The sequence below is a fragment of the Heterodontus francisci genome, chromosome 3 (genome assembly GCF_036365525.1).
Source record: "Heterodontus francisci isolate sHetFra1 chromosome 3, sHetFra1.hap1, whole genome shotgun sequence".
NCBI classification, from domain to species: domain Eukaryota; kingdom Metazoa; phylum Chordata; class Chondrichthyes; order Heterodontiformes; family Heterodontidae; genus Heterodontus; species Heterodontus francisci.
The window spans coordinates 105709628-105722945 of record NC_090373.1 but is presented as its reverse complement, the minus strand read 5'-3'; the positions used below and the strand labels follow the sequence as shown (position 1 = coordinate 105722945).

At 44.3% G+C, this 13318-nt stretch overlaps 2 protein-coding genes across 2 annotated transcripts in view; one reads left to right on the top strand and one right to left on the bottom strand.

Annotated features, from left to right (window-relative positions):
• Nucleotides 1–13318, top strand: part of nkain2 (sodium/potassium transporting ATPase interacting 2) — an 804285-nt gene that overhangs the window by 253727 nt on the left and 537240 nt on the right. The gene's annotated exons all lie outside the window — the stretch shown is intronic.
• On the bottom strand, nt 1865–2764 carry LOC137353509 (N-myc proto-oncogene protein-like). The gene has a single exon (XM_068019897.1). It carries the CDS (start codon nt 2762–2764, stop codon nt 1865–1867), a length of 900 nt encoding a protein of 299 aa, XP_067875998.1.

The window sequence follows — 13318 nt, the reverse complement described above, 5'->3', positions numbered from 1 at the left end:
CAGTCTACCCTACAATTGGAAACATGGAATATCTACTGCAGAAATTTACAACTTAAAAAGTACTTGTAAGTTGTTACCTTTGACCTTTGAGTTTCTTCGGCGAGAGGGGCAGTGGTTTCGCATGGGAATATGTACCACTGGCATTTATGAACTGTGGGCCCACTCTCCCACAGATAGATCAACACAGTGGACCCCACACGGCAACAGCCAGGGACTTAACAAACAATGAATTGGTCCTCTGGCTAGTAATAGAGGTCCACTGATGCTCAGGGATTTCGATCCCCCCTGCAATTGCACCTGTAAGGAAAATCAGGGACATATCAGTATCCTGTGTGTAAGTTTTGAAAATACAGACTATAAATTACTGTACAGACTCGACCTGAATACAGAAGAAACATATGGTTCAGACTCACAGGGCTGTATTTTGTGGGCCTCCCAAGGTGGGGTCGGAGGCAGGGGTGCTCATAGAATCACAACGGGTGGCAAGGGCAGAGGGCCAATCGCCAAGAGATTTTCCCAGTGGAGGGATTGGCTGAGGATGGCTTTTCCGCCCAGAGGCCAATTAATTTTAAATCTGAGATTGATAGATTTTTGTTAACCAAAGCTACTAGAGGATATGGGGCATGGGCGGGGATATGGAGTTAAGCCACAGATCAGCCATGATCTCACTGAATGGCAGGAAAGGCTTGAGGAGCTAAATGGCCTACTCCTGTTCCTGTGTTCTACATGGCTGTCATGAGGGTGCAGCCCATGCCACCAGGCCTTGGGAGGAGGGGGAAGAGAGGAGGAATCCGGGACCACATCGCACCAAACCAGCTGTCCGTGAGCAGTTAATCAGGCTCTGGCTCCCTTAAAATCATCCACACATCACCACTGTTGAGTTTATAGAAGTGCTTAGTGGTTTGTACTGTAAAAGTGGCTTATCATGTTGTTGAAGTCTACAGGGAGTAGGGTGGTATGTACTGAAGACTTTGGTTCTGACTTCAGGGTTCTGCTCAGGCAATCTACTCCAAGACATGGATGCAGTAGTTCATATCCCTCTTGGCCTGAAGCATAATAGGGAGAATGAGCAAAAGCAACACTGGAGTACAAGTTGCTGGAAGAGAGGTGAAGGAGAGGGAGAAGGGCTGTTAGCAGAAGGCCATATCTACCCAGGGTCCTCAGGAAGCAATTCTCTGTTGTATGTTTTGTTAGTCTAGATAGGAGAGATTACTGAGTCTTCACTAAGTTTTAGCAATAACTAGTTTATTACATATTAAGGAACTATATACATAAGTATATCTAACTCCACTGATGCCATGCTGCTTCTCCCTCAAGTCTCTCTCTCATGTGATCTCTTACGTCATCATAGTGGGAGGTATTACTCACACTGTCCCAAACATTAACCCTTTAAAATCCTTATATTGTAAGTGTTCTTTGTGTTCTCTTGCACAACACAATGAAGTATGTGGATTCCAGTTTCTTTGAAGAGCTCTAAAAGGTTTATTAACAGCTAAACTAGTATATACAATACAGTGCAAACTATGTACAGAACCTTTGTCTAGGGTGTTATAGCTGCAGAGTGACTATGGCTTCTAGTCACTTGACTATGTCCTGGTGCTTAGCTCATTATCATACTGAGTTCTTAAAGGGACATCACTCTTGAAGCAATCAAACGACATCCCCTTTCTTTCCATAAATAAGTCTCATACACTATAAGTAAAAACACATAAAATTGGATAACATCAAAATTAGTTGTGCAGGGATAGTGATTATAAAATTTACAAGTACGAGAATAGGAATTATGAAATTTACGAGTGCAGATGCTTAACAGTCCATATATCATTTTGGTAGTTTGACAACTCTGACTCGGAGAATTTGCGTCTCACTGTTGCTGTTTATCCTGAAGTTTCTCCCTCTCTGCTTTCAGTTTCTTCTGCTCTGCCTTCAGCCTGCTAATATACTCTCTTGTTTTTCTCAGGATGACCACTTTTGAGGCCTTGTCATTCTTGGAGAGTTCGAGCACCTCATCTCGAAGAGCCAACCGACAATGCTTCAACTCATTCCTCCTCTGCTTCTTCGGGACATTGTGTGTCCTTTGCCTCTCCTTATCCTCTGCGTCTGAAGTTCTGGGGCTCAAGGTCAAGGACTTGTTCGGGGAGGAGTACTTGGTCTCACGGAGGTACCTTTCTGTTCTGGCTCGTTTTGGTGCTGGCAGTTTTCTGGAGAGCAGAGGTGAGGGCACGGCATAGTTGTGCTGCTGCTGGATTTCCAGACTGCACCATTTGATGCTGGCCCGAGTCTGTGAGCGGGTTCCGATCTCTGGAGATTTCCCCTTAGCAATGCTCCCCACTGCCAGCCTTTGCTTCTCACTGGTTACAACGTCAACCTCTTCTTCTGAGCCACTGGAGAGTGAAGAAACACTGCCTGTTGACAAGTATTTTGGATTTTTATTCTCTTGGTTTGGCTTCTCTGAGAAGGGGCTGCTACTCTCCAAACCAGAACCACTGAGATCCTGGAAGAACTGTGACTCAATCTCAGACATCAGGGGGCTGGACACAGGAAATGTATCTTCCTTGAGGTGCAGTACGGCATCGCCTTTGAAATCTCCTGTGGCATCGAACCTGCCTGGGTACATTTGTTGAGAGTCCTGGACTGATTCAATACAGGTACACTTGATCTCTTCTGCTGTAATGGGTGCCTTGGTGACCTCGTGGATAGTCACAATGTTGAGGTCCTTACACGCTGGTAGTCCTGCCACTGCTGGTCCGCTCGTGTATACCATGTAAAATATTTCTGGTTTTCATGCTGACTTGCCATAGCTGCATTGCATTGTTAGTGAGCCACTGCAAGGGATGGGTGACCCATTGTATGCAGTTAACTTTGCAGTTGTCAGTTTTATCATTAATTTTCAATGACCCCAGTACATATCCTTCAGGATTCTGATTGGTAGGATGTTTGCATTAGTTCTCATGTTAATCTTAGTCCTGAGTGTGTGCTTGCCAACTTTCTTTGGGCACATGATATTGATCGTAGCAAAAGTTTCCAGTCGTTTGACTTCATCAACACAATGTGTCAGATTCACATTGTGAAATTCCTGATCATCTTCTGGCTGAGAATCGCTCCACTCTGAATCTTGTCTCAGGTCTATTTTGCTGTAGACTTCATGTATCGTCATGCATTTACGCAGGTCTCTGGTGCTCGCCTTGCTGCTGTTGCCATGTTGCTGCACCTGTCTTCTATTTGTTTGTGTTCTATTGTGACTTCTGGCTGCATCTTTGGAGCCAGATTTCTTGCCTAGGCAGACCCAGTGTCCTTTTGCACTGTGCACCTTGCACAAATCTTGAAGTGCAGGATAACTTTGAGGTGAGTGGGACAAACTACACTTACTACACAGCTTGCTTGCTTTTTGCGACCTGGTTATCGTGCCGATACAGTTGGCTGCATACTAATGCTTGCAGATGCTGTTGTCCAGCTACAATGGCTTTGTATTTCCTGCCATCTTCTAACGGCACATCAATGCTGTGGCCTTTCTTTTTCCCAAGAGGTCTTTTTGAAACCTTCAATAGGTGTTGAGACAATGACCAGCTCCATTATTCGCTCCAACAGCTGAGTTTCTGAAAAATCCATTTCTTGCCCTTACTTTGGCACCTACTGACAAACTGATCTATTGATTCCTGTGGCTGTTGCCTGTAGGACATCAATTCCAGGTGATGAATTCTAAAATTCACTCTTACCTGAAGCTGATCTTCTAACACTTTCCACTTTGCAGGATCTTTCTGGTCTTCTTCAGATAAACCAGAGGTATTGATTCTGTATAACCTTTCATTTCTAACTACTATCAGTATTTTCACAGCCTGCTTCTCTGGTTCTACAACCGCTTGGTCTGTGAAGCAAAACTGCATTCTTTGTTTACAAAGTTTGAACTTGGATAGGATATCGATGGCCTTCCAGTTCATGCTGGGGAATTGATATCCTTCCTTTTGCTGCTCTGTATTGTATATACTAGTTTAGTTGTTCATATATCTTCTTGAGATCTTCGACAAACTGGAAGGTGTGAAACTGGTAAGTTTTGATGTTCAGAGAGACTTGGGGGTACTCATACAAGAAGCGCTCAAAGTTAACATGCAGGTGCAGTGGGATAGTAGGAAGGCAAATAGCATGTTAGCCTTAATTGCAAGGGGATTGAAGTACAGGAATAAAGAAGTCTTACTAAAATTGTACAGGGCTTTGGTGAGACTGCACCTGGAGTACTGTGTGCAGTTTTGGTCTCCACATTTAAGAAAGGATATACTTGCAGTGGAAGCAGTGCAGCAAAGATTAACTTGATTGGTCCATGGGATGAGGGGGTTGTCCTATGTTGAGAGACTGAGTAAATTGGGCCTATATTCTCTGGAGTTTAGAAGAATGAGAGGCGATCTAATTAAGACAAACAAGATTCTGAAAGGGCTTGATAGGGTAGAAGTTGAGAGATTGTTCCCATTGGTCAGGGAATCTAGAACACAGGGACACAGTCTCAGGATAAGGGGTCAATCATTCAGGACTGAGATGAGGAAAAATTACTTCACTCAAAGGGGTGTGAATCTTTGGAATGCTCTACCCCAGAAGATTGTGGATACGCCATCATTGAATACATTTAAGGCTGGGATAGATAGATTTTAGGTCTTGCAGGGAATCAAGGGATATGGAGAGCAGGCAGGAAAGTGGAATTGAAGCCCAAGATCAGCTCGATGGGCCATATGGTCTACTTCTGCTCCTATTTCTTGTGTTTTTGTGTTCTTTTGCTTTCTGCTCCATATTTAACTTTGTTCAACTCTGTGTGTGCCTTCAGCACTGTACTTATTATGACTTTTCTATTTGTGGTTTGAAAGTGGTTTTAAAACTTGTTCTATTAACTGCGCTGCACCCCCTTTAAAAAAAAATTCTCTTTGATTTAAACTAGCTGTTTTGATGGAGAGTGACAGGTTTAGTTCAGTTTAGTGATACAGCACTGAAACAGGCCCTTCGGCCCACCGAGTCTGTGCTGACCATCAACCACCCATTTATACTAATCCTACACTAATTCCATATTCCTACCACATCCCCACCTGTCCCTATATTTTCCCTACCACCTACCTATACTAGGGGCAATTTATAATGGCCAATTTACCTATCAACCTGCAAGTCTTTTGGCATGTGGGAGGAAACCAGAGCACCCGGAGGAAACCCACGCAGACACAGGGAGAACTTGCAAACTCCACACAGGCAGTACCCAGAATTGAACTGCTAACCACTGCGCCACTGTGCCGCCCTTGTGCTTGACAGTGTTCTCTGTTTATTTTGCTATCAGCAGTTCAGCTTGTATGTTTACACAGCTGTTTGATAGGCAGTTCAAGGGTTTTCCCATTTGCTTTATTTTCTAGAGTTTATGTTCTTCATGCTTGACTGGTTTAATTTTTTTCAGCTTTGTCTGCGTAAATGGAGACTCTGATATGTTAGGGGGTTTCTGTACTTTTTTTTTTGGATGCCTCCTGTAATGGAGCCGACCTTGATCAATTTGAGAGAGGAATTGGGTTTTCCCAGTTTTTTTCTCTCTCCCATGGAGCCTTCAAAAAAATCAAATTTTTCAGCACTTCAAAGCTGTTTTTTTTGAACCGGGATTCCTCGGCTGTTGGCACAATGACTTACCCGATCACAGGAATTGAGTTGTAGCCTGTCATTCAGTGCTCTGTATCCCGCAGCTGGAGGTAAGTTTTCTCTTCTTTCCATTGTTTGGGCCAGTATTTCTTTTGAACTTTGTCTCTTTTGGCTGTTTTCTTTCACAGCAGTTTTACCTGTAGTCTTCAAGCTTAGATCTTGTCTTTTCACCACTGCTGCCACCATATCATGGCTTTTGTTCTGTTATCATAAGCAACACAATGAGGTATGAGTACCCCCAAGTCTCTCTGAACATCAACACTTACCAGTTTCACACCTTCCAGTTTGTTGAAGCTCTCTCGAAGATTTATTAACAGCCAAACTAGTATATACAATACAGAGCAAGCTATTTACAGAACCTTTGTCTCGGGTGTTACATTTGCAGAGTGACTATGGCGTCTAGTCAAATGACTACATCCTGATACTTAGCTCATTAGCATGCTGAGTTCTTAAAGAGACATCACTCAAGGCGATCATACAGCAGGTTTTGTGGCATCTTGCACTTTTCCTCCCAAGTGTACCTTCTTTTCTGGTGCTTCTTTTACAGTTCTGTGTTTAATGAACTGTATGGTCACTGGAGGTTTCCTGAACCAAGATTTCTCTGGTCTGCTTACATACCTCTGCTTGTCTCACCAGCACTGTATTGCTTTGTCTAGGGTAAGGTTTTCCTTAGCAATAATCTGAAAGGGATTCATCAGCAATGCCGACTACAATACAGTCGCGTATTAATTCTGCTTTTAGGTCTCCATATTCACATCCGTGAACTAACCTGTAAAGGTCATTCATAAAAGCATCTACCAGTGCGCTTGGTTTCTGGACCCTTCTGTTGAATTTGGTCCTTTCTAGAGTCTTGTTATTCCTCAGGTTGAAATATTTATCAAAGACTTTTACAACTTCTTCAAATATATCTGATATCTCAGAAATGCCATGTCTTGCAATAACATTGTCTGCTATTGCTTCTATGGAATAAGGTTGACTTGTTCTCCTTCAGACTTGCTGTCTAATTTTGAAGCAATTCTGTACCTCAAAAATGTTTTTCTCCAAAGTCACCAGTTTTGAGTTTGATTTGGTCCTTCCATGTATCCAAACCTCTCTGGTAGCGTAAATGTAAGATCCATGGCTTTTCTAAGCTTTCTAGGTAGTTCAGTTGCTAATTGCTGAAAATAGAGACATGTTGTCGAAGATTTTTGTCTTGCACTCATCAGGACAATACGCAAGAATAACCAATGTAAGGGAAAACTACAACTTATACTCCATGAGAAGAGAGTTCTGAATGGTTGGCAAGTGAACTCTGATTGGTAGAGGCGTTGCCATGGAGAATGCACTAGTTTACGGTGACTGACAGTTAACTGCCAAGCTTTTTTTGAAATGTAAACCAGGCAGCTTGACTCTGATTGGTCAAGGCATAGCCCTGAGGAATGAACCAGCGAATGGCTGTCACTTATTTTGTTCAGCTGAAACAGGTGCAATATGTGTACATGTTCTTTCTGTCTGCAAAGAACAGGGCCCTGTGTATTAATATATGTAGCTTCCAGTACGCGCAAATGCACCATACTGCGAGCCTTACTGACAACCTTAAATTGGTTGTCAGCATAATTCTTAGTACACTGCGGATTATTTAGCAAATGTTGTCCAATCGCGGAATCACATCTAATGCTAGACAGTGTTTTGAGTTTTGCAAGCACGGGCTGGTTGGGTAAGGCCTATACCTTGCCCATTGCGAACAGCGGAAGGGAGATGTTGTTTGATACGATCCGCCGTCTTTGGGACGTACGGCCTATATACCTAGCATCACACTGGTATTGAAAGTCATATATCACATTACTCAATTGTGTGATAACAGGATGTCATTTTGGCTTGACGACAGCATCCTGTTAGTGGTGAACACCACATATGTTGCTACTGCATAGCAGCAGCGTGAAACAGCTAGCTTTACCCTGTTGCTCAAATTTCTGGGATACATTACCCTTCCAGGGTAATTTGAGGTAGACCTGGCACTTTACAGGGCTGAAGATGATGGCCATAGGCCTGCACATAGGTTTGTGCGACTTGCAGCGAAAAATTATCTGTTCAGGGTAGCCATTGTCACGCAGGATGTCCTTGATTCGCCCTATTTCAGAATCAAGCTTGCATGGTGAGCAAATGGCTCGGGCCCTATTTACAAGGTTGCCGATAAGGCAATCTTATAGTGTGTGGGACTGTAAGAATCCCAACACGTATATTGACCAGTGAAGGTAGGTTTGTGGTAGACCGTGGTAGAGAATCCCGTAACAGATTTCTCAACTAGTACATTAAGGAAAGGGAGCTCATTTGACTGCTCTATTTCAAAGGTGAATCTGAGCGCAGGATGGAGCCCATTAAGACATGCAAACCTACCTTCACTGGTCAATACACGCTTTGGGATTCTTACAGTTATATTATCATAGTGGGAGGTAACCCTCACACTGTCCCAAACATTAACTCTTTCAAACTCTTACACTCCTACCTCAACCTCAGCGAGGAACAATGTGACAGACACTTCCACTTTATTATGTAGATCCTCACTGCAATTTGTCACCTACTGCAACCTCAGAGCAGAGCGAGGCCAACAGTGTTGATGGCTGCAAAGGTGACGGTGGCCATGACATTCTATGAGTCTGGCTCCTTCCAGACTGGAGCAGGTGGCATTTGCAAAACCACCCAGTTTGCCATGCACTGTGGCATAAGAGAGGTCACTGAAGCTTTGTATGCAAAGACAGCTGAATAGCTTTCATTCTTGCTCATCAAAAAGAAGCAGGCATAACGAGCACACGAATTGGCCAGGATTGGAGGCTTCACCATGCTGCAAGGTTGCATTGACCGCACACATGTTGTTTTATGGGTGTCTCATGCCAATTAGGATATGTACCACAACAGTAAGGATACCACTCGCTCAATGTCCATGTGCGACCATACTTCGCAAAAGTCAGCATGCAGGTACAGCAAGTAAATGGGAAGGCAAATGGAATGTTGGCCTTTATTGCAAGCGAGATGGAGAATTAAAGTAAGAAAGTCTTTCTACAACTGTACAGGGCATTGGTGAGACCACACCTAGTGTACTGTGTAGAGTTTTGGTCACCTTATTAAAAGAGGGACATATTGCATTGGAAGCAGTTCAGAGAAGGTTAACTAGGCTTATTCCTGGGATGAGGGGTTTGTCTTATGGGGAAAGGTTGAGCAGGTTGGGCCTATACTTATTGGTGTTTAGAAGATTGAGAGGTGATCTTATTGAAACATATAACATTCTGAGGGGGCTTGACAGCGTAGGTGCTGAGAAGATGTTTCCCCTCATGGAGGAATCTATAACTAGAGGGCACAGTTTTAAATTAAGGAATCTCCCATTTAAGATGAAGATGAGGAGGAATTTCTTCTCTTAGATGGTCAGTAGTGTTTGAAATTCTCTTACCCAGTGAGCAGTGGAGGCTACGTAGCATAGGCTGTCTTGCGTACACGTGCTGTGGAGTTTGAGTTGCTGTTCACTCCAGGACACAATCTCCTCACATTCCAGCTTCCAAGCTGAAAGGTTACCTTTCTTTGTTTGCTGCGTAGCCTAGGCATGGTTTTAGGCAGTGCAGACTTGCCTAGTTTTTGCACCCACCTCTTGACCTCAGAGGCTGATGTCCAGAGGAAAGACGAAAGCCTATACGCCTGGGGTCCATTCAATTACAGGAGTTGGCGAAAGGTGCGAACTTGAGGGAAACAACAACCACCTAATGGGACTCCACGAAGGGGTTTACTCCCTTAGGGCGGCACAGTGGCGCAGTGGTTAGCACCGCAGCCTCACAGCTCCAGCGACCCGGGTTCAATTCTGGGTACTGCCTGTGTGGAGTTTGCAAGTTCTCCCTGTGTCTGCGTGGGTTTCCTCCGGGTACTCCGGTTTCCTCCCACATGCCAAAGACTTGCAGGTTGATAGGTAAATTGGCTATTAGCAATTGTCCCTAGTATAGGTAGGTGGTAGGGAAATATAGGGACAGGTGGGGATGTGGTAAGAATATGGAATTAGAGTAGGATTAGTATAAATGGGTGGTTGATGGTCGGCACAGACTCGGTGGGCCGAAGGGCCTGTTTCAGTGCTGTATCTCTCTCTCTCTCTCTTACCCATTAGCTGTTACTGTTGTTGTTCATGTTGAAGGCACCAACCGGCAAGGTCCAAGATCGGCACAAAACTAGATGTGATCTTATCTTCCAGGTGTGTGAAGGGAGCAGCTACTGGCCACTGCTTCCCACTTCCAGGTTGCTGCCTCCATCCTCTGAACCTTCCAGCTACGCTACCCTCAGGTGGTTTGTCTGAGATGACTGTAGGTCACTTAGGAGTAAACTCAGCACAGGCGAGTGATTTTCTAGCCAGGAATAGGCTGAAGCAGAAAAAACCATCATAACCAGTGGCCAGTCACATGCTCAGCAGGAGATTGAAATCTCTCAATCACATCAATGATGTGGGAGTGTAGTAAACTGATCAAAATATCACAACAGAGCAGCAATTCAGAGACAAAGTTGGGTCTTATGTTATAATCAGTGTAGTCCAGAGCAAAATCATCCTCTTTATGTTGAGTTAAGTCCAGATAAGGGGGTGTCTGAGATCATTTGTAATCCACCCCCTTCCCCCTTTGACCAGGAGCAGGGCATCCTACAGTGGGGGTGTCTGAGATCACTTATAAATCACACCCCTTCCCCCTTTGATCAGGAGAAGAGGGATCCTGCACCGGGGGTTTCTGAGATCACTTATAAATCACACCCCTTCTCCCTTTGGTCAGGAGCAGAGGGATCCTACACTGGGAGTGTCTGAGACCACTTATAAACCACCTCGGTCATTGAATATATTCAAGGTTGAGTTGGACAGATTTTATCTACAAGAGAGTCAAGGGTTACAGGGGACAGGCAGGAAAATGGAGTTAAGGGCACAATCAGATCAGACATGATCTTACTTAATGGCAGAGCAGGCTCAAGAGGCTGACTGGCCTACTCCTGCTTCTATTTCTTATGTTCTTATGTTCACGCATCATGTAAGGCAATGCTCAGAATCCTGGCAGCAGTCAGGATGTCTTTACACAAGAACACAACATCCTGCCACCACGACAAACTAGGGGATGGCTACTGGGTCACAAGGGCTAACCGCTGACCACATGGTTTATGACTCTAGTGCTCCACCCACGCACACATGGGCAGCATTCATATAACAAAAGCTGTGCTGAATGTGAGCATAACATTTCAGGTGCTTAAAAGACTGTCTGGACTGCTCTGACTCAACAGAGCACATGTTAAGATTCTTTGTGGTCTTGTCATCATGAGAGCACAGTCCTTGCCACTAGCTATACGGTGAGCAGTAGAGGAAGAGAAAGGGAGGAGGCAACCAACATATCCCCTTTCTGGCTGGGCTGTCTGTGGTGGATGCATCTGACTGCAGTACCAATGAAGGTAACCCCAATTCCCCAACAGTCCCACATCTTACCTTCCCTCACGTTACAGCCGTGGCTCAGTTGGTAGCACTCTCACCTCTAAGTCAGAAGGTTGTGGGTTTAAGTCCCACTGCAGGACTTGAGCACAAAAATCAAGGCCGGCATTTCAGTGGCGTACTGACGGAGTGCTGCAGTGTCAGTGATGCAGTCTTCTGGACAAGGTGTTAAACCAAGGCCCCATCTGCCCTCTCAAGTGGATGTAAAAGATCCCATGGCACTATTTTGAAGAACAGTAGGAGCGTTATCCCAGGATCCTGGCCAATCAACATCACAACAGATTATTTGGTCATTATCTCATTGCTGTTTGTGGGAGCTTGCTGTGTGCAAATTGGCTTCTACACTTCCTACGTTGTGTAACGGGAGGATTGCACTGTATCCTCATTAGCTGCTGTGAACCAATAAGCAAGCGTTTCCTCAGAGTTTGGAGCAGCTTCAGCTTTATCAGATATTCTCCTCAGATTGGGCACCTCTGGGTCAGTAGGTGGTGGTAATGGTGTAGAGTGCTGGGTTGGGGTAGTTTTTGGCACCGGGAAATCCCTTCGGGAACTCGAGCAGTGTCTTTCACGGGCTCTGGGCTGGAGCCAGAGAGCCATGGGCAGCAGGCAGAAGCATGGGCAGAGGAAAGAGCCAAAGGGAGTGGCCTAATGTCAGCGATTGGGAAATGGTGCTGGCAAGGGGGAAATGGGGTAGATAATAAGGAAATGGTGGATGAAATGAACAAATATTTTGCTTCTGTCTTCACTATAGTGGATACAAAAAACATTTCAGTAATAGCTGTAAATCAGGAGGTGGAAGGAAGAGATGAACTTGGCGAAAATACAATAACCAGGGAAACGGTACTGAGCAAGCTAATGGAGCTGTGGGCTGACAAGTCCCTGGGTTCTGATGGGCTTCATCCTAGGGTCTTAAAAGAGGTGGCTAATGACGTAATAGATGCGGTGATGTTATTTTTTCAAAATTTACTGGATTCTGGAAAGGTTCCATCAGACTGGAAAGTAGCAAATATAACCCCTCTACTCAAGAAGTGGGGGAGGCAGAAAACAGGTAACTATAGGCCAATTAGCTTGACATCTGTCATGGGGAAGGTGTTAGAATCAATCATTAAGGAGGCTTTAGCTGGGCATTTAGAAAAACTCAAGGTAATCGGGAATAGTCAGCATGGTTTTGTGAAAGGGAAATCATGTTCAACCAATTTATTGGAATTCTTTGAAGGAGTAACATGCACTGTGGATAAAGGGGAGCCCATTGACGTACTGTACTTGGATTTCCAGAAGGCATTTGACAAGGTGCCACATAAAAGGTTATTGTGCAAAGTAGGAGCTCATGGTGTAGGGGGAAACATATTAGCATGGATAGAAGATTGGCTGGCTGGCAGAAAACAGACAGTATGCATAAATGGGTCCTTTTTTGATTGGCAGGATGTGACGAGTGGAGTCCCGCATGAATCTGTACTGGGGCCTCAACTTTTTACAATTTATATCAATGACGTAGATGAGGGAGTGATGGCTTGGTAGCTAAATTTGCAAATGACACAAAGATAGGTAGGAAAGTATGTTGTGAAGAGGACATAAGGAGGTTGCAGACTGATATAGGTTGAGTGAGTGGGCAAAAATCTGGCAGATGGAGCATAATGTGGGAAAATGTGAAGTTGTTCACTTTGGCAGGAGGAATAAAAAGGCAGAGTATTACTTAAATGGAGAACGACTGCAGGATTCCGAAGTGCAGAGGGATCTAGGTGTTCACGTGCATGAGTCACCAAAAGTTAGTAGATAGGTACAGAAAGTCATAAAGAAGGCTAATGGAATGCTATCCTTAATTACAAGAGGAATTGAAAATAAAAGTAAGGATGTTATACTTCAGTTATACAGGGCATTGGTGAGACCACATCTCAAATACTGTGTGTAGGTTTGGTCTCCTTATTTAAGGAAGAATGTAAATGCATCGGGGGCGGTTCAGAGGAGGTTTACTAAATTAATATAAAAACAAGAAATGCTGGAAATACGCAGCAGGTCTGGCAGCATTTGCGGACAGAGAAGCAGAGTTAACGTTTCAGGTCAGTGACCCTTCTTCAGAACTAAATTGATACCTGGTTGTCTTATAAGGAAAATTGGACAGACTGGACTTATTTTCACTGGAGTTTCGAAGAGTGAGGGGATTCTTGATTGAAGTTTATAAGATCCTGAACAGTC

Coding starts and splice junctions, on each gene's coding strand:
- LOC137353509 (XM_068019897.1), bottom strand. CDS start 2,764: ATGGTATACACGAGCGGACCAGCAGTGGCAGGACTACCAGCGTGTAAG.